This window comes from Myripristis murdjan, chromosome 17, assembly GCF_902150065.1.
Source record: "Myripristis murdjan chromosome 17, fMyrMur1.1, whole genome shotgun sequence".
Taxonomy (NCBI): domain Eukaryota; kingdom Metazoa; phylum Chordata; class Actinopteri; order Holocentriformes; family Holocentridae; genus Myripristis; species Myripristis murdjan.
The window spans coordinates 25,092,120-25,115,546 of NC_043996.1; the positions used below are offsets into that span (position 1 = coordinate 25,092,120).

The window sequence follows — 23,427 nt, forward strand, 5'->3', positions numbered from 1 at the left end:
AGGACTTCCCTTCCTTATTTCCCTAAAAAATGACCATATAAACAGTGGGATTTGAGCTGCTGCCGTCCACACAGAAGCTAAAATGATTCTATCCTATGAGCAGATTGTTTGTTTCACCAGTAATATCGCAGAGTTTCACTGAATTTGAGCGACCTGGCCCCGAGGAAAGCAGAGGCCTAAACCTGAAGTTTATCACAAGTGTTTTTTTTCGTGAGAGGAACTCGTCTGAGGGGAGGATGGCAGTGGTAGGCGTGTGGTTTCACAGCTTTAGAACGGACAGAGAGCCCAGCACTTCCTGCCTCGCTGCCTCCTCTCTCAGCTCTCACTTCAGACGCTTTAGACATCTCTCTCTGACATCTGAGAGGAAGAGCAACAGCAGTCCCTCCATCTTCTCTGCAGCCCACCCGGCAAGATGATGCGGGGATCTCTCTTCGTCCTCCTTCTGATGATAAACGTCACCGACGCCTGTGAGGATTCGTTTTGTTTTTATCACCTTTTGATGATTTAGTAAATGCCACATATCTTTGAGCTTTTGTGGGTGGTGTGTATGTTTTAGGATGTCTTAACTGCTGTAGTACTCTTTGAGCGGCGAAACTGTTTGGTGGCTTGAACAGATGGAGTCTAAGTAGATCTTTAGGGTGATGATGAAGAGTCTGATTGTGTGTTTCTGCTCTTTGCACAGTGGGCATGAACGACGTGAACTTGTGCTACGTCCTGGATGGGATTCTCATCTTCTACGGCATCATTCTCACCGTCTTGTACTGCCGGCTGAGGGTAAGGCGAACTGCGACACTACAGGAACAACGTACACCACTTCATGATGTGTAGAATAAAAGCAATGTCTATGAATATTTAGTAGAAAACTGGGCCGTCAAAATAAAACTACCTACAAAATCTGAAGAGTTTCAGTCGAAAAAAACTATATGTATTGAGTTTGTCATGGGAATTAACATATAAAGATATCAGTATCACCAAATGCTCAAGAAGGCTGATGTTTCATAGACCTTTTTTTTTTTTTAGAATTTCACAATTTCCAGCAACCTCTTTTTTTTTTTTTTTAATAAGATGAGTTTTACTTTCACCTTCATCATCTTCCTTGTGCCGTTTTTTTTTTTTTTTAATAATAATACAAATAACGGCTGTCAAATTTTGAAACCAGGCTCTTCATGTCTTATTGAATCGTATAATTTAATTAAAGAAGTCTAAACTACATCAGTAGTATCTTGCAGCATTGAATCATGTCAGTTTTCTGCCTCCTGTTTGACAGATGCATCCATTCCAGGTTCATCACGTCGCCCGCCCTGAGGTAAATCCAAATTTTTGCCTCCTCTGCATGCTTGGTGACAGAACACAGTAGAGTCCAGCCATGAACGTGTCGGGATAGGACTTTGACGCTCGTGGGGTTTCGTGGTATTTCTCCTTAAAGGTGCTAGTTCTGCTTTAGAGGCAGCCTCAGCCAGAGTGCGATCATTTCCTGTAAAAAGGAGCTGACCACTAACCCTTGTTATTTATGTTCTGCACACCGTCACAGTTTCCATCAGTCTCATACACATGAAGTGAAATGCATTCTGTAACCCTGTGCACTCTGCCTGCAAATGAATGCACACATCAACAATCAGAAATGACGCCAAAGTCGTATTAAAATCTTTGAATTAGTAAAAATAAGAGAAAATCACTTACAGTCACATGAGCCGTCACAGTTGTCTAGACCGGCCAGGGCGTAGGAGGAACTAGACCTTTGAGGCAGCTTATTTTACCATGAGCCTCTGCTGAAGCACAAATGATAATCTGTGTGTGTCGTAACTGTTTCCATCCTACAGAAGCAGCCCTATGAGGGAGGCATCTATGCGGTGAGACTTTTCATTCTTATGCTTAAAAAGACATTAAAAATGGCACATGATGGAAAAGTGAGAGCTTACGGCACAGCAGACGGTAAAGCACCTTTTTTTTTGTGTGTCATCCAACTGACTCAGCTCACGTCTCTTGCAATGCTTACACGCAGGAAATGCTCACAAAAAAAAAAAAAACACACTTATGTGCAAAAGTATTTGAAAATATTTCTCTATCCAACATCTTTACTCACAGGGCCTGACACCCCATAGTGTGGACACCTACGAGACCATCAACATACAGAAAAAGTCTATTGTGTGATGAAAGAAGATCCGGTTCAAAGAGGATGCTAAGCATGAAAAACCACAACGCCCTTTCTTTTCTTTTGTTTTTTGAAAACGACATGGTCTGACTTGTCTTTATCTCTCTCTGTCTTGTATCTCCACATCAGTCTGTGGCGACTGCGGTGGGCCTCAGCATAACATATCTTGATGCATATCCTCTTTTTTGTATAAAGCGCTCATCAAAAGTACTAAATTAATTCAGCATTTTACTAATAGAAGCTGTGTAACCGTATTTATACGTAGAAATGATGTGGATGTTGTTGTTTTTTCACACTATGTAGGCCGCTTGAGTCTGGCTTCACTGAGCTTTTTCAAAAATAAAACATTCATACATTTCAAATCTTAACTTTTGTCGAGCTGTCCGTTACTTCCGTTACTGCTTTTTAAGGGGTTGTTCTGCTCAACGTTTTATCGGAGAAGCTGAGAAACAACGCCTAACCATGACCTCAAAAACCTGACTAGAGTGGCCAAATTCGCTTCCTGCTTTTGCTGGTTTTTAAGCTTCCTGTGAGAATTAGTGACCAAAACTGGGACTCATCGAGGTTACAACAAGGCTTTACACAACACATCGCACTAAGTTGACAGCTGAATAGCTACTTAAATTCATATTATAAACTTGCATTTTAAGCATGGAGCTGTTACAAGAGGGATTTCACTTTAACATGCTCTATATTAGGGGGGAAATATTGCATGTTGTGCGTCCATATTTGAAATACAGATAAATTTGCTCTCAAAAACATAACTTCTGGATAAACAAAGGTCTTAAACTGGTGTGTAACTTTGACAGATTTCATTTTGGAAGATAAACCACTCTAACTTTCTTGGTATTTTTGGTATTTTTATCTTTTCTATTTCTATTTCTTATCATTTCACTTAGGCTGAAAATATATTCCTCTCTTGAGAATTTGAGCCACTGCAGCTGACCCAGTTTCCCCTCGGGGATCAATAAAGTGTTTCTGATTGTGATCTGAACGTTACAAGCAACTGATAAGGAGTTCAAATTTAGCTAAAGTTACATTTTGAGCTTCCAGACAATTGATAGAACAAATTTGCCCGTGTAACCTGAGCGTTCGTGTGTAACGGAGAGGCGACAACTTTTGTGAGCCTCCTCAGCAGCACTAGAGGGCAATCACACCCTAACACACCTGTACCTTCACAGTAAAAGCCCTCTTCATTGTTGTGGTGAGACGACGACTCACAAGACAATTATGCTGCACTTGTGACCCTGAATAGCCCATGTGCGTCTCACTCTGTTATTTACATGGAAACATAACTGGAACTGTAGTCAAAACAGATTCAAAGCAGCCTCGGTTGCAGGTCTGTTTCCCCTGAGGCGCTTCACACTGCAACTCACACACACACACACACTCACACAGGATCTCACACAAAACAAACAGGCCCAAATACTCAAAACTGGGGTCACACTTGGTGGATGGACACTCATTAAGCTGCTGCTTCATAGTTATTCCTTTTTATTGAAATCCACAGATGAACAGATTGGATGAAACAAGCAGGGGGGTTCGAACCGGGTGCCATGGAGGGCCGAGAGGCTGCAGGTTTTCATCCAAGCAAAACCTCCACCAGGTGATTCCACTGATCACCCCACCTTCACACACAGAGAGAGAGAGAGAGGACTAGTGAGTAAAACCTGCAGCCTCTTGGATCTCCGTGGCACCAGGTTCGACACCACTGATGTAGAAGATGCCATCAAATAGGACAATCTTGGAAATGTCACATGAGCCTCATTCAAAGTCAGAGGATTAAAGGAAAGTTTGATGAAACATTTCTTCCCAAGGTTATGATGAATGAATGAATGAATGAATCATTTATTTTTTGAAAATGCAGATCATACATTACGCACAAACTCAATCATCAAAGACAGGCTGAAAAAAGAAAATGAAAGAAAGATGCAATGACAGATTCTTAAAATGGTATGCTCAATGGTCTTCAGGAAGAAAAAAAAAAACAGAAAAAAGAGTGTTGTGTCTCATTAGGCAATGTTTTAACCAGGATAACCAATTTAAGCCTGTTTAACAATACTTCAAATTTAACTGAACCACCTCGGCTGCTGTTTTTCACGTTGCATGTGAAGCTGCTTGCAATGTTTGCTTCTCGTTTGCCCTCCAGGGTTTTTCCCTCCCTCACACAAACAGACAAACACCAACAGCGCAGCTCTGTCTGGCTGAGTTGGGTGAAAAATCCCGGATGTCCGACATTCCCTCCTGCACGTGGAGGCGACAAAAGTCAGTGGAGCCAATTGGTGGGCGTGGCCAGCGTGGAGAAGGGGGGCGGGGACACGAGAGCGGACAGGTGTAGGAGAAGTCACCTGTGTGTGAGCTTGGGAGCCGCTGCGCCCTGTGCGTGACGAGTGACGGTCCGTGAATACAACACGGGCAACAGGTTTGATTGTTTGTCCCCACAAGCTTTTTGTTCGTGGGTTTATGAATACTTTCCAGCGTTTTCCCTCGTGCAGCTCGGTGCTTCTTTTGCCAAAAAATGTCCAACCGGATCCTGAAGACTCCCGTGGCTCGCAGCGTGCGGTTGTTTCTGTGGAAATGACGCCAAAGCAGCTGAAAAAGTGCACAAAACAAATATTCAGCTCCTGTTAGCGTGCAAAGGATTTGTCTTATTTTGAAGAGGAGTACACCTGTTGCACCTGCCTGTTGCTGGACTTCTGGCAAAACTTAAAACTGTCTCTGCCAGCACTGCTTTATGTCAGAGCTGTGTCGGATCATCCTCTAAAAAAACAAAAACAAAAAACAAAAATTATATTTCACCACTGTAACAGCAGAAAAGAAAATTTAGGATTGAAGATGAAAGCCCGGCAAATGGCAAAGAGCGTGGCCCTGCTTTGGGTGTTTGGTAAGTTTCCCATTTTATTACCTTACATGATACAGTGGGTTTTGATCCATGTATTTCTCATTAGCAGCTGCTTTTAACCTCGATTTATTTGCTTATAAACTTATTTTTTATTGTTGTTGATGCCTCTAGATAAGATAGTCAGCTAAATAACATAATAAAAAGTGAGAAATAAATATGTTCCTGTCATATTCCCAGAGGGACAGGAATAGTGACTTTACAGTAAACTCGAGTCACTTTTATTTTCAGTTTCCTATAGAATCACTATGATTTTACCTACATTGCTCCTACAGGGATTTATAGTGTTTGTGGGGTTTAAAATGTGCCCTGTCAGAGGATTGCTGATTGTTTTTTGTACACACATTTTTTTGCGTGAATTTCATTGATGTGATTCATTATTCTGGTGAACAGAGTGCTTCAGTCAGCAGTGACAGATGTCTTGCAGTTTGTCACTGACGGTGTTTGTCCCTGTAGGAGTGGAGACAGAGGCAGCATGACAGAATGTGACCCAGTGACATTTTTACTCTTTACTCAACATGAATCATTGATCATCACTTATTCCCCCATGTCTGTCTTATTGTTTTAAGCAGTTTATTTCTACTGATGCATTTTTGCTGTTGTGTAATTTTTTTGTTGTTGTGAAAATGACACTAACAGATGTGGACTGGATTGTTTTTGCTGGCACCCAAAGTGTTATGTTTTGTATTTTTTTCCCTCTCCATCAGACACAGGGGTGATAAAGCTGTCATCATGAATGAACAGGAAAAGCTAGTATAGCAGCCTTGTGACACGGCAGTGAACCACTGCTTATTTGTCTAGTCTCTCTCTCTCTCTCTCTCTCTCTCTCTCTCTCTCTCTCTCTTTCTCTTGGTTCAGTGTGCACCTCCCTCCATCTGAGTTCAATTCAATATGTGACGTTACCGTGAACGACAAATGAATAGATTTGCCTACACGTCAAAATACAACTGAATAAAAGTAGATAAGTGGCGTGTGATATTTCACATCTGTTCAACTGGTAGGAAACACACACTTTGTCGCTCTCTCTCTCTCTTTCCTGGCTCTATTAAATGGGTCACCCACACTGTAGCTCTTTGTTGAGTAGAGCTACCCTTGCCGTGTGTGAAGAGGTGTGTTTGCACTCCTCTTCTAGACGTGTCCTTGCACTGAATGGGAGACTTTCATCCATGTGAGCCGGTGTCTCCTATCGGCCGCAGTCTAATCATTAATCACAAATCATCAATCAGTAACTGCAGAACTTGCGTCTACCCCACAACTCAAAGGGCAAATGTTTGGTCTTCCTTGTTTGCAGTGGTGATGCACGGCCATCTAACCTTCTCTCTCACACTCTGGATCCGAATCATTCACCAAGCATGACAGATGTATAGTAATTATTCTTTGTTGGCACCGATGCAGAGAAATGCAGACATTTTGGCTTGTATCACACTTTGGGGTTTAACCAAGATGAGTCTGTGGCAGCTGATTCAGATATTTTTAGATGACAGGCACCAATATATGACCTAATTTGAGCGGATACATTGTGCAAGTATTCAAAATCCTTCATTCAAATGATTTCCATGCCAACAAGATGAGTATTCACTGGTTCTGCCCAGAGGTTGTTTTTTTTTTTTTTTTGTCCTTGTCAGGGTGTAAGCAGCAGTTGCACCAAGCACTCAAAAATCACCTGAAAACTCAACACTGACACAGTGGTGCTGAGAAAAGATGAAAAAAAAAAAAAAGAGAACACAGATGACGGCACAGCACTGTATGTATTGAACATTTATCCATTTGTGCTCAAACACATTAAAACTAAAGGTGCGCCGCTCATTAGACGTGACATTAAAACAAAATGACTCACACGAACACTATCGCAGCTCACACACTGAACACATTTAAGGCTCATCAGCAAGGACAAGACGCATCACGGTGAACACCTGACACCCGGCCAAAAGTAGAATACCTTCTGAAATGCTCTGCCAGCAATAACAGCTATGACGAAGAAAAGGCAAGGCCCGAGTGCTGGGGTGGTGCGCTTTTGTAATTTTAAAACGCGTATGTCACACGAGAAAAACCTGCTGGCTGTTGGGCTTTTCAAGACACGATAGCATCTTGTCTGATGGTAGGAGAGGAGAAAAATCTCAGCAGCAGAGGTGGCTTAAACAGTTCCTAATAACTGCATGAGAACGAGAGAGCGTTCTGGTTATGCAGAGCTCGTGATGTGGTGAGGTGAGATCCAGAGATGGAGACTTGAGTCATTGCGACTTGGACTCAAGTCGACTCGAGTCGCTGTTTTAATGACTTGTGACTTGACTTGACAAAAAATAAAAAAGTTCAGACTTGACTTGGACTTGGAAGTTTAAGACTCGAGACTTGACTCGACTTGAGACACGATGACTTGAATGACTTGATTGTTGTTCATTTCATATTTTCAGTTTGAATATAAAATATAAAATAAATATCTCTAGTCTGGAATATTACCCGGTATACGAGTGCACGCTGGGAATGGTGTTGTAATGGTTGGATGACAACCCTGTCAATCAGTTACTAATATCTTATATTTTCTCTTTATTAAGACCGAATTCTGCAGGTAAGATTGTAATAATGTGACTTGACTTGGACTTGACTTGATCTATTACAGGACTTGACTTGATATAACCTGTGACTTGACTTGACTTGACTTGATCTATTACAGGACTTGACTTGACTTGACTTGACTTGACTTGATATAACCTGTGACTTGACTTGACTTGACTTGCCCAAGAAAAAATTACTTGGGACTTACTTGAGACTTGAAGGTTAAGACTTGAGACTTAATTGAGACTTGCACATGGGTGACTTGATCCCATCTCTGGTGAGATCTAACCTGGTCACTTTTCGAGGATGGAGCTGGGGTGATTAAACCAGCCGAGATTATCATCTCTCCAGAGTGTGAGAGCCTCACTGTTGAGTTTTCTATTGTTGTCGGGATGGAAAAGCCTCTAAAACAAAATTTAGACCATCATGGGACACTAAAGGTCTCCACTGAAACCCAGACTATGGATTTCTGTTAGGGTCAGCACTTTTTCAGGCCGTCCCACCACACTAAAGTAGGGGAAACTTGGATAAATTGCCTTTTCAAATGAAGAATTAACTCACAAAAACTATTAAGAGCTGAAGTAAGTGACATTTCACTGCAGGTTAGGGTTAGGGTTTCCACCAACCAAGAACCAGTTCCGTTCTGGTTTGTGCACCACGTTTTGACCCGTTTTTTTGTTGTTGTTTTTTTACATTTCCACCAACTATAGATTGGTTGTCAGTGTAAAAACTGGTTCTCAGCTGGAGCCAGCCAGTAGAAAGTATGAACTGAGTGGGTGTGTACTGATCAACAAGGGAAGATGAATACGACTACCAAGAAACTTTGTGGTTTGTTTAAAAATGTTTTCGCCAACACCAAAGCAGATTCCCTCACACTTTGCGTACACGTCTGCAAAGTAAGACATTTAACATTTGCCTTTCTGTGGGTAGGAGCTGTGCTTTTCCCGTCACATCCTGCTCATTTCTCTGGGACAGCATCAGCACAGCAGCTGAGGCACCAGTGCGACTTAAGACTTCATTATTCTCAATCTGAACTGTGTCAGGCTTGGATTATGTAGGTTAACAGGAGTGAGGGGGCCCCATCAATAGCACAGTGGGTTTTCTCCAAAAACTGGTCGAAATGCGGTACAGCTTCTTGGTTTGCACCTTGTTCCAAGAATCATGAATTGAACCGATTCAAGCACCAGAAGCTTTTTTTTTTTTTTTTTTTTGGTGGAAAAGGCATAAGAGTCAGCAGTGCAGTATATATGTAGGTGATATATGTAGTGTTTAATAAAGGGCCTGTATCATACCCACACATTAGTCAAACCCTATCCACAGCCCATATTTGCCCTCATGGCACAAGGACAACCAGACCTCACATGCAGTTTACGCCACAAATAGAGCCAGTAGAATACACAGCACACCCTTTGCACTTTCATCGTTTAATGCCTCACAGCTTCCTTGATGAACATCCAATCTCGATCCACCATATACGCACTTCCTTGTCACACCTTCTTTATCTCTTCCCCCTGTCAGCGGTGTGCGTGCAGGCTGTGTTTGTGGAGCCGTCCGAGCCCGACACCTCCCTCCGCTCCCTGGCAGAGAGCGAGACGAGACTCCCCTGCCAGTACCAGGTGGAGGGGGAGGAGAGTGTGGTGCAGGTGACCTGGTTTAAAGAGCTGGAGGACGGCACCAAGGAGCAGATCATCACCGCTCACTTCTCAGAGGGCCACACAGGTAGGACTATCACATCAACTATCGCTGTTTGGATGTGATTTGTCAGGAATATTGGGGCCTCCTGTTTACTCTCATTGGTCAGAGCAACATTTGATCCCTCTTGAGTGGCAGGTAAAGTTCCAGTGATATTTATCTGCCCTTATCTTTTGTAGTACGTCATGAATGTTCCCATCCATCCATCACAGTTCTTTTGATGTTGAATTGTCCTCGGCTGTTGGACATCATGTCAAACACGTAGTCAAGGACGCAAGAACACACAAGCCCAAGACTTTTATTGAGGTGAAATGAGACATCCATTATTTTTGTTAAAATGACTGCACCAAAGTTCAGCAAATCAGGGTCATTAGATGAAAGCCTAGTGCTGTAATTTTCAAAGTGTGGTCTGGGGACCTCCACAGGTTCTTGAGGGGACTCCAATAGGTCACGATAAATTAATTGACTAGAAACTGTATAAGTGAATATTTTTAATGTTATATACTACTCTGTCAGTGTTCAAGTATTACATTTAAGCAACTTAATTCTTAATTCAAACCAAAACATATTTTCACATCAGAGTCCCCAGTGCAAAATCACTTTCAAAGTGGTCTGCAGCTTAAGGAAAGTCAACTTTGCAGTCCAGAACAAGCTTGAAAACCCTTGGCCTAGTGCAGGCAGACTACTTTTTTTTTGTCTAAAGGTGAAGAGGAAGTGACCTGCTGTGTCGCTTTGATGGAATGAAAACCTTGAGGCTCTTGGGTCACGATCTCTGAACTTGCATTTGAATTAGCGTGAGGCAAGGTGGCTTTTAACAAGAGGTCAAGCAAACCTTATTAAATCCCACAGGCAACTAACTCGGCAGTGTAAGGGCAACACAATAACAGATAAGAGGAAGAACACATAAGGTTAAAAACAGATACATGCCATTATATATTCTATTCTCCTGAAGCATTATTGTGGTTAGAAGGTCACAGGTACAAATCCTCGGCCTGGAGGTGCATGTGAATGTCAAATGCTCTCCTCTCCTCACCTGAGCAAAGCATCAAACCCCCGACAGCGCCACTTTGGCTGCTCAGCGGCCAGAAAACTGTTTGCACTGGGAGGCTCTCAGCGTGCATGTGAAGAGCGTGCTCGGTCATTTTAGCTTGAATAAACTGAATTGGTAAATAAGAATAATTACTTTCCATTGTTGACATAATGGTCATAATGATGTTGAATAATGAGCCTCTGAGCTTAATGTTTCTTGTGAAATGTCTGCAGTGTTTCCTTAATGGTACGCAGAGCACTTCCCATCAGTGTGGTTAACCAAACTTTATCTTCTCAACAAACACATGTACTATAATTACTTCTGACTTTATTGTAGCCTCTGAGGTCATCGTGTACATTTTGTTTCACACCGGCAATAGACTGATCGCTTCATTTCTAAACTGACAGCCTGAGAATTAACTTCACAATTACTGCAAATAGTAAGACAAAACAGCCACCATGTGTAGCAGCCATACTGTGGATAAATACCGTACAGAAATCAGTTTGGGCTTTTATTTTAGAAAATTAGAGATAATCCGTGTAAACAACTGATTAAAGCATCAAGATAAGTTCACAACTTTGTTTACTTTTTGTAAGTGAAGTCTAAGGTGCGTTTTAGGTGGGTGGATTTGTGATTTGTGAGGCCTTCTGTCAGTGTGTGTGGCCCATCCTAAACTGTAGTGCATGTCTGTTTTTTGCCCTGCCTGGACTGGCATAAACAGATATTGAATTTATTACACGATGTTATCATTTAAATGCAGCTGTGAGATCATAGCAGGAGACTGTATCTTTATGCGCCCGGTGTGTTAATCTGCAGCGTGGCATCATGAAGTTATTAGGTGAATGCAGGTTCAGTTCCAATATATGTTTAATAAATTTTAGGGAATTTGTTGATCTTTGAGGGCCCCTTTTGGATTTGTTTTTTTTTTTAGCTTGAAATTCCTCATCTGGGACAAAGCAGTTTTCATCCCCAAGAAATCGACTCTCATAATCACCTAAATGTCCTTGAATGCATCCAAAAGTGTCCGGTTGCCTTAAACTACCCCAAAGTGCTCACATAGGTAACCCGAAGTATTTAAAGTGCCCACACAGTACAAAACAGTACCCAAAAGCAACCCCAAATTACTCAAACAGGTAGACCAGATTACCTGGAAAAGGGAAACACCATCTCTTTAACTGTCTTTATATTTCAAAAGTTCAGTTTTGAAGTCATATGAGGCTAAGGTTTAAGTTTTTGAGAACATTTGGGTATTTTTATCAGCACTTTTGGATACATGGGATGAACTCGATGAGCACTTGTTTGTACTTTGGGATACTTTCACATACATTCAGGTAAATGTTTGAGCGTTAATACCACACGGCTTGATTGTATAGTGTTGGGATATGTGCTCAGCATGTACCTGGCCTCACCTGCAGCCTCTGTTTCATTTGTCAGAGTTTGGGCGTTACTCAGGCCGGGTGAGGTTCGAGAGCAGCAAGCCCACGGAGAACTCGGCTCTGCTCATCCCCAGCACACAGGAGTCTGATGAAGGAAGGTACACCTGCCACATCTCCGTCTTCCCCAGCGGAAACTTTGACCGACACATCACGCTCGCCGTCTGGAGTAAGACTCATCCTCCTTACTGCCTCTCCCCTTCTTCCCCAAAATGACTTAATCCCATCAGAGCTGCTGTAATGATGTTTAAGCCGTAATCATCTTCCTCTGCAGTAGAAGCAGTGTGAACCAGACTGAGTGTAAAGCCAGGGTGGATATAGTGCTTTTGTCAACGTGGCTTGTTTCAAAAATACTTACACTGTCAGCAGCTTCAGAGGGTGAAAAGCTGAAAGTGGACATTTTCTGGCAAATGGTTCACAGAAAATCATAGATGTTATGCATTTGTCAGTCATTATTTCCTTTGTTTTTTTATATTTACAATTTAAAAAAATAGTCAATTTAAATTAACGACATGAATATGGACCCTAAAGGTAAAGTCAAGTGACCAGAATAAGTTATATGAATGTTCCCAGTCACATAAACTTCTCTTTATTTATTTATTTATTTATTTATTTTTTAACCCTTTCACGCATAGCGGTCACTACAGTGGACAGCTGTTTAAAGTCATTTTCTTCTAAATGCAATGGTTTCTATGGTAAAATTGCATATCAGCTGTTAAAATGCTCTCTGCTGCTCCCCCCCATTGAGGTTTATGCAGAGACTGTCAATTCTTATTCATGAAAACATATTAATGCTAGTATCATGACATGGTAATACCAGTCCTGCATCCTTAAAGAAGTATGGAGACTCACAAAAATGTCCATGCCCTAAGAAGAGTAAAAACACATAAGAAAAAAATCTTGACTCAGGCTTTCATAGTTCATGCATCAAAGGGTTAAGTGAACTTCAGCAATAACCAGGAAATGGACAAATGAAGCCTTTTTGTGCAAAACAACTGATACAGCATTTGGCTGATAAGTTTTGCTGCTCAGGTGACAAAACTTGATGACCAAGCAAGGATATAATGCAGATATTTTATGATAATAGACTGTAAACAAGGCAAAGCTGGTCAACATGCACAGCCCCACTAAAGCTAAAAATCATAAATCCAGGCCCTGCTCACCATCAGTATATAAATTCTAGTGCTGTTTCATAGAGAGTGAATGAGAGACTGATTTTGTTTCATGTTATCTTTATCTTCAATTATCTTCATTATGTTGTAGTGTCTGCAAAATTAGCCTCCTTACCATAGAAACTGCTCATCTTAACAAGTACTGCAGGCTAATACCCACCCCAAAAATTTCCACTTGTTTGCAGCACAGGTCTCTTATTACTTCTGTAACCAGAGAAGTGTTTTAAAAAGGCGTTGTTTACCTCCGTAACAAGAGAAGTGTGATATTGTGAAACAACTGAGGCGGACTCGCTCCTCAAGTATCGAGAAAATCACAGCTAGATTCCAGAAAAGGCTTCAAGTCAAATTCTAGGGAACAAGAAGATCTGAAGTTTTTTTTTTTTCTCACTTGTTTTAAGAAAATATCCTGTTGAGGTGCATTACAGTTTTTGCAAGACATTCATTGTCGTGGTGGCAACGCTACAGAGATGATTGGATTTGCTGAGAGAGACGTAGTCATGTGACTCAGTCTCAGTCGAGCTGTCAGAGGAGCTGGAGCATTGCTACCTGTCCTTCATGGTTTTATTTGGCTGCCAGTCATATCAGTTGTGACAGCTCAGTGTTCCTGTCCCAACATGCCAAACACACAGACACTCCAACAGTAATGCACTCTAGTCAGCAAATACCTCCAATACTGACTCCCACAGATCCCCATTAACCACAAGGTGTTGATTTTTACTGTGTCAGTATTTCAGGAGGAATATACCTGTCATATAATAATCCATAATCCAATCATTCAAAGTCAGTTTGCAGGATATCAGTTCATTGTTTTCAATGGCTTGAGTACTGAAATGAAAAACAGATAGATTAAACTTTTCATTTAGAAGTACATGGGTTAAATCTTAGTGAATGCAAGAAAATGTGAGTTTGTGACAGTGTATTTCAAATGGAGAGCTTAGACACCTTGTTTGTGTACATCTGCCTTTCCTTCAATTAATACCAGAGTAAAAACATCTGGAAGTCATAGTTTTCCTCTCATTCATCTTTGTTCACTCAGATTGCAGAAGGACTTCCAATGCACACTGTTCTTTTGGTCAGCCCACAGATTTCTATGAGATTTTGGTCTGGACAACAACGACAAAGCCTTTCCAGCATGCTCATCTTCCTTTTTGTTCAGCCATACTTGGGTTCATTTATGCTGTGTAATATTGACCATTGTCATGTTAAAAGATGAAATTCAGCAGATTTTCCCCCACAATATCTTGGAGTCTGGAGCTATTTATTTTCCCTCCGTCCTGACCAGAACCTTTTCCCCCAATAAAAAGCTAAAGGCCGCTGCCAGCACCATGCTGAACAGAGGCTATTGTGTTGTTTGGTCGAGGGGGCGCTCGGTTTTGCATCAGACATATCTTTTAGGAATTAAAGCGGTAATCCACGAGACGCACATGTTTTTCATTTTGGTTCCATTATTGGTGCCGTTATTGCTGTGGTGTCTTTGTACTGTCAGGCTAACAGTTCGCCCGGTGATGGACAAACTGGATTTTCTGTCGATGGAGTTTGAGTTTCTCTAGGTGGCGCTGTTTTCTTGCTATCACTACTCACACGAACTACCCAGTTCTCCTCTGTTCAGTCCAAACGTGTTGTATTTGCTGCTTCCGGTAGCATAAATTTCCCCAGGAAAGATAGCAGGCGTTCAGAAAACCAAATGTCAAAGCTTTCACCAACGCAGTAACTAACCTTACGCGGTCCGTCCTTTTTCGCCATTGTGTTTGTGTTTCCAGTTCATGGACTTAATCCAAGAAAGTGTGGATAATCCCAAACCAAATAACATGGTCTTCAAAGTAAGATTAAGAAACATATTGTGGATAGGCTGAATCATTTTTATGTTGCATCGGTGAGTGATGGAGTAGCTAATCAGATTTTTATTGATTAAAAAATGACAGATTATTACTTTAAGAGCACTAGTAAAACTCCTATCTTGGTTTCTCAACACCATGTGACTTCTCCCCTTGTGGTTTTGGGAGACTGGCTGTTTTCTGGCACAATAAACATGGACTGGATGTTCTTTTTCAGCCAAAAAAAATCTTTCTTCTGGCCACGCCACCACACAAATCATAAATGTGGAGGACACACAAAGTGGTTGTGACTGAAGGCTATATTTCTTGAGTTGATTTCCCTGATGAGTGTCCGTCTTTCTCAGTCACCGATCCTGCAGGGCTGGCCTGAGGTCAGCAAGGTCCTGATGGTGCCATGTTTCTTCCACTTGTAATTATGATCCTCCAGAGTGATTTAAAGTCTCAGAAATAACATAATATCCCTCCTCTAATCTGAGCCTTTCAACAGTAAGACCCTGAAAGCCATTGGCTCTGCACGCTGACACGCACAATGTAAGCCAACAAAAAAGTACCTTATTGAAATCCTGGTTTTGATGGATCTAATTATGTACTTCAAATCATTTCCTGTTTGTTTCATGCAGGCTTTGTGATGTGATTTCAGCACATTTACAACGCCTAACTTTAAGGCATGTACACAGTTGCGCAATCAAGGTATTTTTGATACATCATCAGATATTTTGTGGTTTCCATATGCAAACGAACAAAGTGAAAAAGTCAGAAGGGTTTTCTTCTCAGATCTCAAGATAATGAAAAGCAAATTTAAAAGGGTGTGTTGACTTGATGTCCACTCCATAGTTCACTGTCCATACCAAGTTTTTTTTATTGCATGACATCCATGGTGCACCACGTGTCTGTTAGTGTGTTACTGTGAAATGTGTCAATGTGCTCCTGTGTCCTTGACACCAAAGCAAAGGATTGTACATTTACTGCATTTGTCAGTGAAGGTAATTTTGATTCTGAAAGGAAAAAGTGAGATGAATATAGTGGAATAAATATCATCAAGAGAGCAAAATCTTTTTCTAACACCTCATTGCACTGAATTTCAAACAGACTAAACCCATTCCTTCTCCTCCATTAGTTTTACCCATCTCCTCTGTGGACATTGAGGACCTGGTGGAGGGCCAGTCTTACCGCATAGCCGCCTCCTGCCGGGCCGTGGGCCACCCGCTTCCCACGCTCACCTGGGAAACCGACCTGCCTGGCCAGGCCCAGAGCCGCACCTCCGAAAGCAGGACGGTGTCAAGCCAATACTACCTCCACCCTCTGCGCAGCATGAACGGGAAGCAGCTGGACTGCCTGGTGTGGCACCCGGGCCTGGAACAGCCCCGCCGGCTGTCCCACCGCCTGGTGGTCCACTGTGAGTTCAACACACGACGCTGTAGCTGTGTTATCAGTTTGGGAGGATTTGGACAAAGCCAAACAATGACAATGAAAGTACAGCAGATTGAACTTTTAGTTGTACAGGAATAATAGCAGGAATAATTGTACTGATTGTTTAGTTCTTTGGCTCTGTCCACTGAAGACTAAGAGTTTTTCAAAGTTAACTCAGTGGTTTCAAAATGGAATTAGATAGAATTTTCCAGGAGGGTCCTCAGGAAAATGGACAATAACAGGATTTCATTATTTCAACACCACCATGTTAGCACATCATGACTAACATCTGATTAACATTTTACTCATAGGTTTCAGTTTACAACAGTATAGCTTATAGTGTATTTGCAGTATGATCCTGCTCTGAGCCATATCTAACAATAAAATCTTTTTAAATGGGTTTCTACTGGACCAAACTCTTAAATCTTATTAAATGGGATCCGTGATCTGATGCAAATCTATTTTTGAGGTCCTTGAAAAAGTTGAGGAAGCCCTGATTGAGCTAACTGGCAAACTTGAGTAACATAGGAGGAACTCCTATGTTACTCTTAAAATATTTTATTCCATTTAAAATATTTTAAATGGAATAATCTTAGCAGGTCAACAGGCTCAGTAACTACCCTGAAATAAACAGCTATCAGCTAGTAGGGCCAGTCTGAACTTGAAAGATTGGCTGGAGTAACTAACTATGATAACAGTTTGGTTATATTGCATTTTTTTTAACTGTCAAGAGCAGTAGGCTTCATATTATTGGCGACCTGCTTTATTTAGTTTTAGTCTACATGTTTACTGTGGTTATTTGGCTCCGCCCACTGAGGTTTAACTCAACCAATGAGATAAAATCAACTAGTGTTAGCCTGAAGGTAAGACAATATTATCAGATTGAAGGTCTGCACCAGCTGGGAAAGTGATTGAGTAATGCCGCCCTTCCTTCCCTGGAAAAGGCTCAAAAGAAATAAAGGCTTATCAGCAGGATTTTCATGGTGTGGATGGATGGTTTACACTAGAGGTGCATCTCTATTAAAACAAAACCATAACTCTTCTCGGGTTTTTATTAATTCTCTTCTTTGCAGCGTGTGTATTTATGTTGCACTGATGTAGATGTGTTTGTGTGTGTGCACGCCAGATCCCCCAGATGCCACCATCGCGGCCGGTAAACAGGACTGGTTTGCGGGCCTGGAGAATGCTGAGCTCACCTGCGAGAGCGGCGGACACCCCAAACCTCAGAACATCACCTGGACGTGGTACTGTCATCAGCCTGTCTGCCCGTAGACGCATCCCGCTTTAATTCTGCGTGTCTGCCAGCGAGTCTCTGACAATTATACCTTAATTCATCCCACTGTAATACTATCCGCTCCCCTAAATTGCTCTTTACACGGCACCGGAATGCTTCTCAAAACATGCGTAAGCCGGCGGTAACACGCATACACACCGGCTACACACCCGCGAACAACAAAGAAGTGTGTTTCGACTCACAGGAGGGCGCCTTTTCTTTTTTTGGCTCAATTCACTGAGGGGTAAAAGCTGTGGTGTCGTGTTGCGCAATTTGGAGTTAGAGAAAAGAGGGAGGGGAAATATTTTCACACGAGGGAGGGAGCAGGGGACACAAGGAAGAACAGGAGACACATGCTAAGCACTTAATCATAGTGCCTCGCTTTAAATATCACTCTAATGCCTGCTAAAACACAGGGTCTGTGCTTTAATTAGAGATACTGTACCAGCCATTACAGCTATGACTGAACACAATGAACCCTTCCCGAGTGCTGAGTGAAAAATGTCTTTGCTATGAGGGAATTTTGAGACATTTCACTCTTTCTGGAATACAGTTGTTTTGCTTATCAGCAGTTTCTCTGGTGAAAGTGGCAGCTACATGCCTAAAATCTTTCTGTAAATGTAAGATTGTGGTATTTTATGGTTAAATCTTCACCTGAGGTTGTGGTATTTTATCAGTAGGTGTTCAATTGAGTGAAATTTCATTTTTTTCCAGAAGCAGATTATGATCTTTCTGGCTTTTCTTGATGATGATTCACCTTATCTGTGCTATTTTCAACCATCTGCTTGGTATCAGATGCAATCTCCACCTCTGACTCTATTATTAAGGCTCGGTTAGAGAAGCTAGGTGGGGTTGAGACTGGAAATCTGAGAGGGCTCCAGTTTGGGGGGGGTAGGCAGTGGTTAAATGGCTGCCTCAGCACACTGAAACCAGGGCAACATGATTCCTCTCAGTGGAGATGATCAGAAACCGGCTCTCCATTATGTGGCCTGTGATGTCTTCAGCAGCTCAGAGCAACACAATATGAGTTTCAGTCGCTGGATGTGCTTCAATCCCCCAAACCTCGTATTCAGCCTGTGTGGATCTATGTGCGCCAATTGTAAAGCAGGCAGGTTTCAGTTCAGGTGCATGCAAATTGGTGGTTTACCCTTTGTGGTAAACCTGATCCGTGCCGCATTTATTTAGTCAAATTTCTTCCGTGACATGAGCCACTTGGCGAGTTATTTGCTTTCAGACCAAAAATGCCATCAGACCTCTGCTCGGCTCCTTCGCTCGGTTTCCTCCGCAGAACTGCTCAAACCAGAAGGCACGTTCATGCTTCAGGATCTCAGACTTGTCAATCACCAAGAGCCACTTATCGGAAGTGAATCACAGTTATTGTTTCAAGGAGTGAGTCAACAGTTCCATGCACAGTTTACCTGTGTGTCACATCCCTGGGAATTAATGGTGGCATTTTCTTCTGGCCTTCCACAGGAGGGGAGGAGCCCTGCCCGACCAGGTGTCTGCGGTTGGAGAAAAGCTCGTTTTTGGGCGGGCCCTGCGCATGAATGACAGTGGGGTCTATGAATGTGTGGTCAAGAACAGTGTGGGAGCAGCCAAATCAGAATATGTCTTGACAGTAACAGGTAAGTGCAAGGAGGAGGCAGGGGTTTAACAATCAGGAACTTATTTTCCCATTTGTAGGCTTGCATGCCTCCTTCTCAGATTTGTTAAGAGCTAAACTTTCACAGGATTAAAACAGGAGACTGTCCTGCTAAGGCAAGGAGGGGATGGATACAAGGAGTTGAGGAACGAGTTGAGTTTCAGGCTAAAAAAACAAAAACAAATACTAAGCAAATTCTGCTGTTTCAGAGTAATTGTTTGAATTTGCTGCCCCCTTGTGATCATGTGTGAAGACAACCAGTCAGGATCAGCCTTTCTGCCTAAGGAATGCACCTGTAGATCAGCTGGTGAGTGTGAGAGAAAGAAAAAAATGCATCAACACTTTCGCTCTCTTTTTTTCCAGGAAAATCTCGGAGTATCCAGGAGTCCACCGGCGACAACCTGCTGCTGATCATCATCGGTTCGGCAGCCGGCGGTTTGGTCATGATCATGGTCATCATCATCCTGCTGGTCAACCGCTACCACCGGCACAGGAACAAAAAGCTGGAGATGGAGCTCAGTGAGAGAACGTGAGTTGACTGCATCTCTTTCAAGTGGAAACTGTTTTTTTTTTTCAGCTGAGAGCCTGATTTCACAAACCGCCATTTATACTACTTTAAAATTGTTTGCTTTTTTTTCCCTGAAATTTTCTGAAAGTGGCAGACACAGTTCAGTTCACTAAATCCTCAATGTGCTTTATATATATATTTTTTTCCCCAGGGAGGAAATTAACACCCTCTCCAGACAAGCGTCCTCCAGGAGATTGAACTCTGTCAGCACAGACCCCAGAGTGCAGGTACAGACACAGCTGCCTGCAGCATCTTTTTCTGCTGAGAACAAAACCTGCAGGCTAGAAACCTGGCCGCCAGCCCCGCCTGGCCTAGCCGGAGCGGAGCCGCTGGAGAGTCAGCAGAGGCCAATGATTAGAGGCTACCGCACCTTCAAACAGATACACCCTCACAAAACAAACACTTGCATTAATATGTGTATATGAATACTGCATTTATCTCAGTTTGGATGACCCGGGTTTTTTGTTTTCAAACAAACTTACCTCTTTTTTTTTTTTTTTTTTTTTTTTTAATTTATCTATTCCAGCCTGAAGATTATGCACTCCTCAGAGTAGACAGCCGAATGAAAAACAGCCAAATGTCCCTGGTGAGTTCCATGACAGATTTTTACTGTAAAAACTACGGAAAAGATTGAGGATTTGGGTAAGGAAAAGGGGAAAAAAGGTGTCTTACACTCCAATCTATATGTATTGCTCTTTATTTGGACATATGGACCAGAAGTATGTAACCCTTTTTTTGTTCTTTAACTTTTTCCAGTGATCAGCACCTCACAATTACCCTTTTCTATTATGTGAGAAATCAGTTTTCCAGCTTGATTTAAAACTATCGTACTAATTGTTTAGCATGAAAATAATCAGATTTGAGGAATACTGGCTAAAAAAATATTGGCGTTTTAGCAGCTATTGCATGAACTGTCACTTCCATTAAGACCATGATAATAAAGCAGTTGATCAGGAATTTACTCAATTTGCATTTTTATTGTTTAAGTCCTGATCACTGTGATTACTATCAGTGTTGTGACTGTTTGGAAAACCCTCCCTGCCTGCAGGAGCGTCCCATCTACAAAGGCAGCCAGTCCACCCTGTGTGGGAAGTGGGGGGGCCCTCCAGGAGGGGTGGAGGTGGATGAACTGGGACGTCCTGTCGTCTGGCGCAACGGCAGAGAGAGCCTGAGTGGAGCAGAGATGGACAGAGAGAGGGAGGAGCGCAGGCGGAGGGTGGATTTGTACCTGAAGAGCAGCAACATGTCGCTGGTATTTGTCAGCTTTGGAGAGATTAGTTTGAAATGCATTCAGTTTCGTTGGTGATGCGTCATCACTCACTGGTTTTTGTACTGTCACATTTGCTCGGTCAGTGTCTGACAGAGTCACTGCAATAGAACAAAGGACTACCTGTAAAACTACAATGATAACCGAGACTCTACGTATGAAACTAATCCTCGACAAAAGTGCGCACGTCATTTTGTGACATGCAAGCCAAATTTGGAGACATGTTGGCTACAGATGTCCTCCTCATTCAATTTGGTGCTTTTGAACTGTTTTATTAAAATTTATCTGGTTAGTTCTTAAATTTTAAGGTCTGATTAAGGTTTACACAAATGAATGTTTTTAAACGGAGAGAGGGATCTTTGAATTGAGAGTAAATTTTACTGATTTTAGAGGATAATAGAATGCCATGTATCTCTACATAGATGATGTTTTTTTCTGAAATGTATCTAAAAATATGTGTGAAGTCCCTGTAAATCTCTAAATTATATGTAGTAATCCTGATGGCTGCTGTGTGTCCACCAGGACTCAGGCCTGCCCTCTTCGCTGGTCCCTCTGAAGCCGCAGCAGGACGACGGCATGGGGCCCAGAGAGCCGGACCTGGGCGACCTCAGGGAGGGAGGTACGGCGGTGGACGAGGAGTGGGGTCCCACCCAGCGTCTACCAGAGGGCGACGAGGACGACGGCGACGACAGCAGCAGCTACCAGATCTCTGAGGCGCTCACCAACCACTTTTACTACAGTAATGGCCTCCTGAGGCCCAAGCCACACTCCAACGCCATTCTGCTGCACCCTGGAGGACAGTACATCTGAACAACAGCCACTCGTCAACATGGGAAGAGAGGAGGCCAGTTTGCATTTACACTTCGGCATTCCACACTTGATTTTTTATGGGACATCCTACATATAGCCCACAATGGGTTATTTACACCAGGCACTGGCCAAATGCTGCTATTTTTTGCCTGTGACTAATAAGTGTATCAGTGCTATGTGACGTTATTTGGAGAATCGGCTGATGGTGGATTAAGCGGCTGGTGAGTTTTGCCCTCCAGTGGCCACTGTGGCTGCAAACGTGGATGCAAAGTCTTCCTGTCCTGATATCCTGCAATTCCACACTGAAACGTACCACAAAAACAAGAATGCTGTTACAGATTGTTTACTGCGTTGTCAGCGACACTGACTTTCAAATTCACTGCATCCGGGGTGACTCGTGTGTAGCTGCGCGCTGTGCACCAAGTTAAAAACTAACAAAGGGAAAAAGTCCTGAAGAATCCCGTGTCGCCGCTGGTGCTCCGTTTACCCCCTAGAAGAGACCCAGGGAGGAGCCGGTGGACAAAGACCCCAAGCTCTGAGCTCCAAGGCCTGGCTTCAGTCCCAGTGAAACCCGTAGTGGGTTTGTGTAAATGCTCAACAAGCCTTGGCACTTACAGCTTGAATGCCTCTGGATGCGATGTTAGTGTGTATTTGTGCATGTATATATTTAGATATAAAGATGCTTGTTACTTTAAGGGATGTAACTCGCACTTGGAAGAAGTTATTAAGCGGGTGGATAAAATATATTGAACTTGCGGTCACTGTCTGGCTTATGTCTTGTCTGAAACAACTTTTCGGTGCTTGATAGAGAAACACAGAGCTTGAAAGACATGCTTGGCGTGAACTGTAAAGCCTCGTTCTGTATTGTTAATGCACTGCCACGTGTGACTATGTCTTACATGATGACTCTGAATATATGTGTATAAATGTTCTGTTTAATTTTCATTCAGTATTTTTCTATGACACTGAAAACGTGAGCTGTAACTATTCACTTGTTTATTCATAAAAGTATATGCAGTAATGAAAAAGTCAAGGCATTGCTCTTTGTTCTACAATGGGACAGTTTCATTCAAGGTGGGTACCGGATTCTGGACCAGAGTGCACCTTGTCCCCCGTCCTGTTTGTGATCTTCATGCAAATGATTAAAAAAAAGGCACAGCTGAGGTCAGGTTTGAGGTCAATGTCGTCCTTCCGGCTTCATCAGGCTGTGACCTCCGATGAGCAGTGCAGCAGTTTTCCGTCGTTTTCACCAGGAGAAAAGGTGGCTTGTCCCGTACAGGTGAGGTGTAAACAACTGGCCCCAGGTGGAACAGGTCAGGTAATCATGGGATCGTATTGACACGTTTGGGCAAATGGGATCTTGGGATTGACCAACAGTTAGATGCATGCAGCTGCTGCAGGCATTGTGCTGAACCCCGGTGATGAAATTCAAGCTGAGGAAAAAGTAGTGCTGAAACGATTAGTAGTTTAATCGAGTGACAGAAAATGAATCGAGACGCTGCTCCTCCACACTGAAAGGAGCCAGCTCAGGTGGATCAAGCTCCAGGTGAGGCCATTAACGCCAAAAAGTAATGCTCACACTGGAAAAACAATCTCCATCTGAACAAGTCATTTAATCTCACATTCTGCCTTAACGCTTTATAGGGCACTCATTGAAATACTTTGAAATTCAAAAAAAACAACCCTAGACT

The 23,427-nt window shown here is 42.5% G+C and overlaps 2 protein-coding genes across 3 annotated transcripts; both read left to right on the top strand.

Moving 5' to 3' along the window:
* The first annotated feature begins 174 nt into the window (after positions 1-174).
* Positions 175-2,210, top strand: fcer1gl (Fc receptor, IgE, high affinity I, gamma polypeptide like). Of its 2 annotated transcripts, none has more exons than XM_030074511.1 (5): positions 175-467; positions 683-774; positions 1,268-1,306; positions 1,821-1,932; positions 2,086-2,210. In XM_030074511.1, exons 1-5 carry the CDS (start codon positions 413-415, stop codon positions 2,100-2,102), a joined length of 315 nt encoding a protein of 104 aa, XP_029930371.1. In that variant the 5' UTR covers positions 175-412; the 3' UTR covers positions 2,103-2,210. The 2 variants fall into 2 exon arrangements, with proteins under 2 accessions (XP_029930371.1, XP_029930372.1); XM_030074512.1 differs by having other exon boundaries at positions 186-467; positions 1,821-1,850.
* Positions 2,211-4,470: 2,260 nt separating this feature from the next.
* nectin4b (nectin cell adhesion molecule 4b) lies at positions 4,471-22,764 on the top strand. Its single transcript, XM_030074498.1, has 11 exons — positions 4,471-5,036; positions 9,123-9,323; positions 11,761-11,928; positions 15,884-16,162; positions 17,303-17,420; positions 18,923-19,074; positions 19,455-19,620; positions 19,811-19,886; positions 20,186-20,245; positions 20,708-20,911; positions 21,449-22,764. The coding sequence occupies exons 1-11, from the start codon at positions 4,988-4,990 to the stop codon at positions 21,734-21,736; spliced, it is 1,761 nt and encodes a 586-aa protein (XP_029930358.1). The 5' UTR covers positions 4,471-4,987; the 3' UTR covers positions 21,737-22,764.
* The last annotated feature ends 663 nt before the right edge of the window (positions 22,765-23,427 follow it).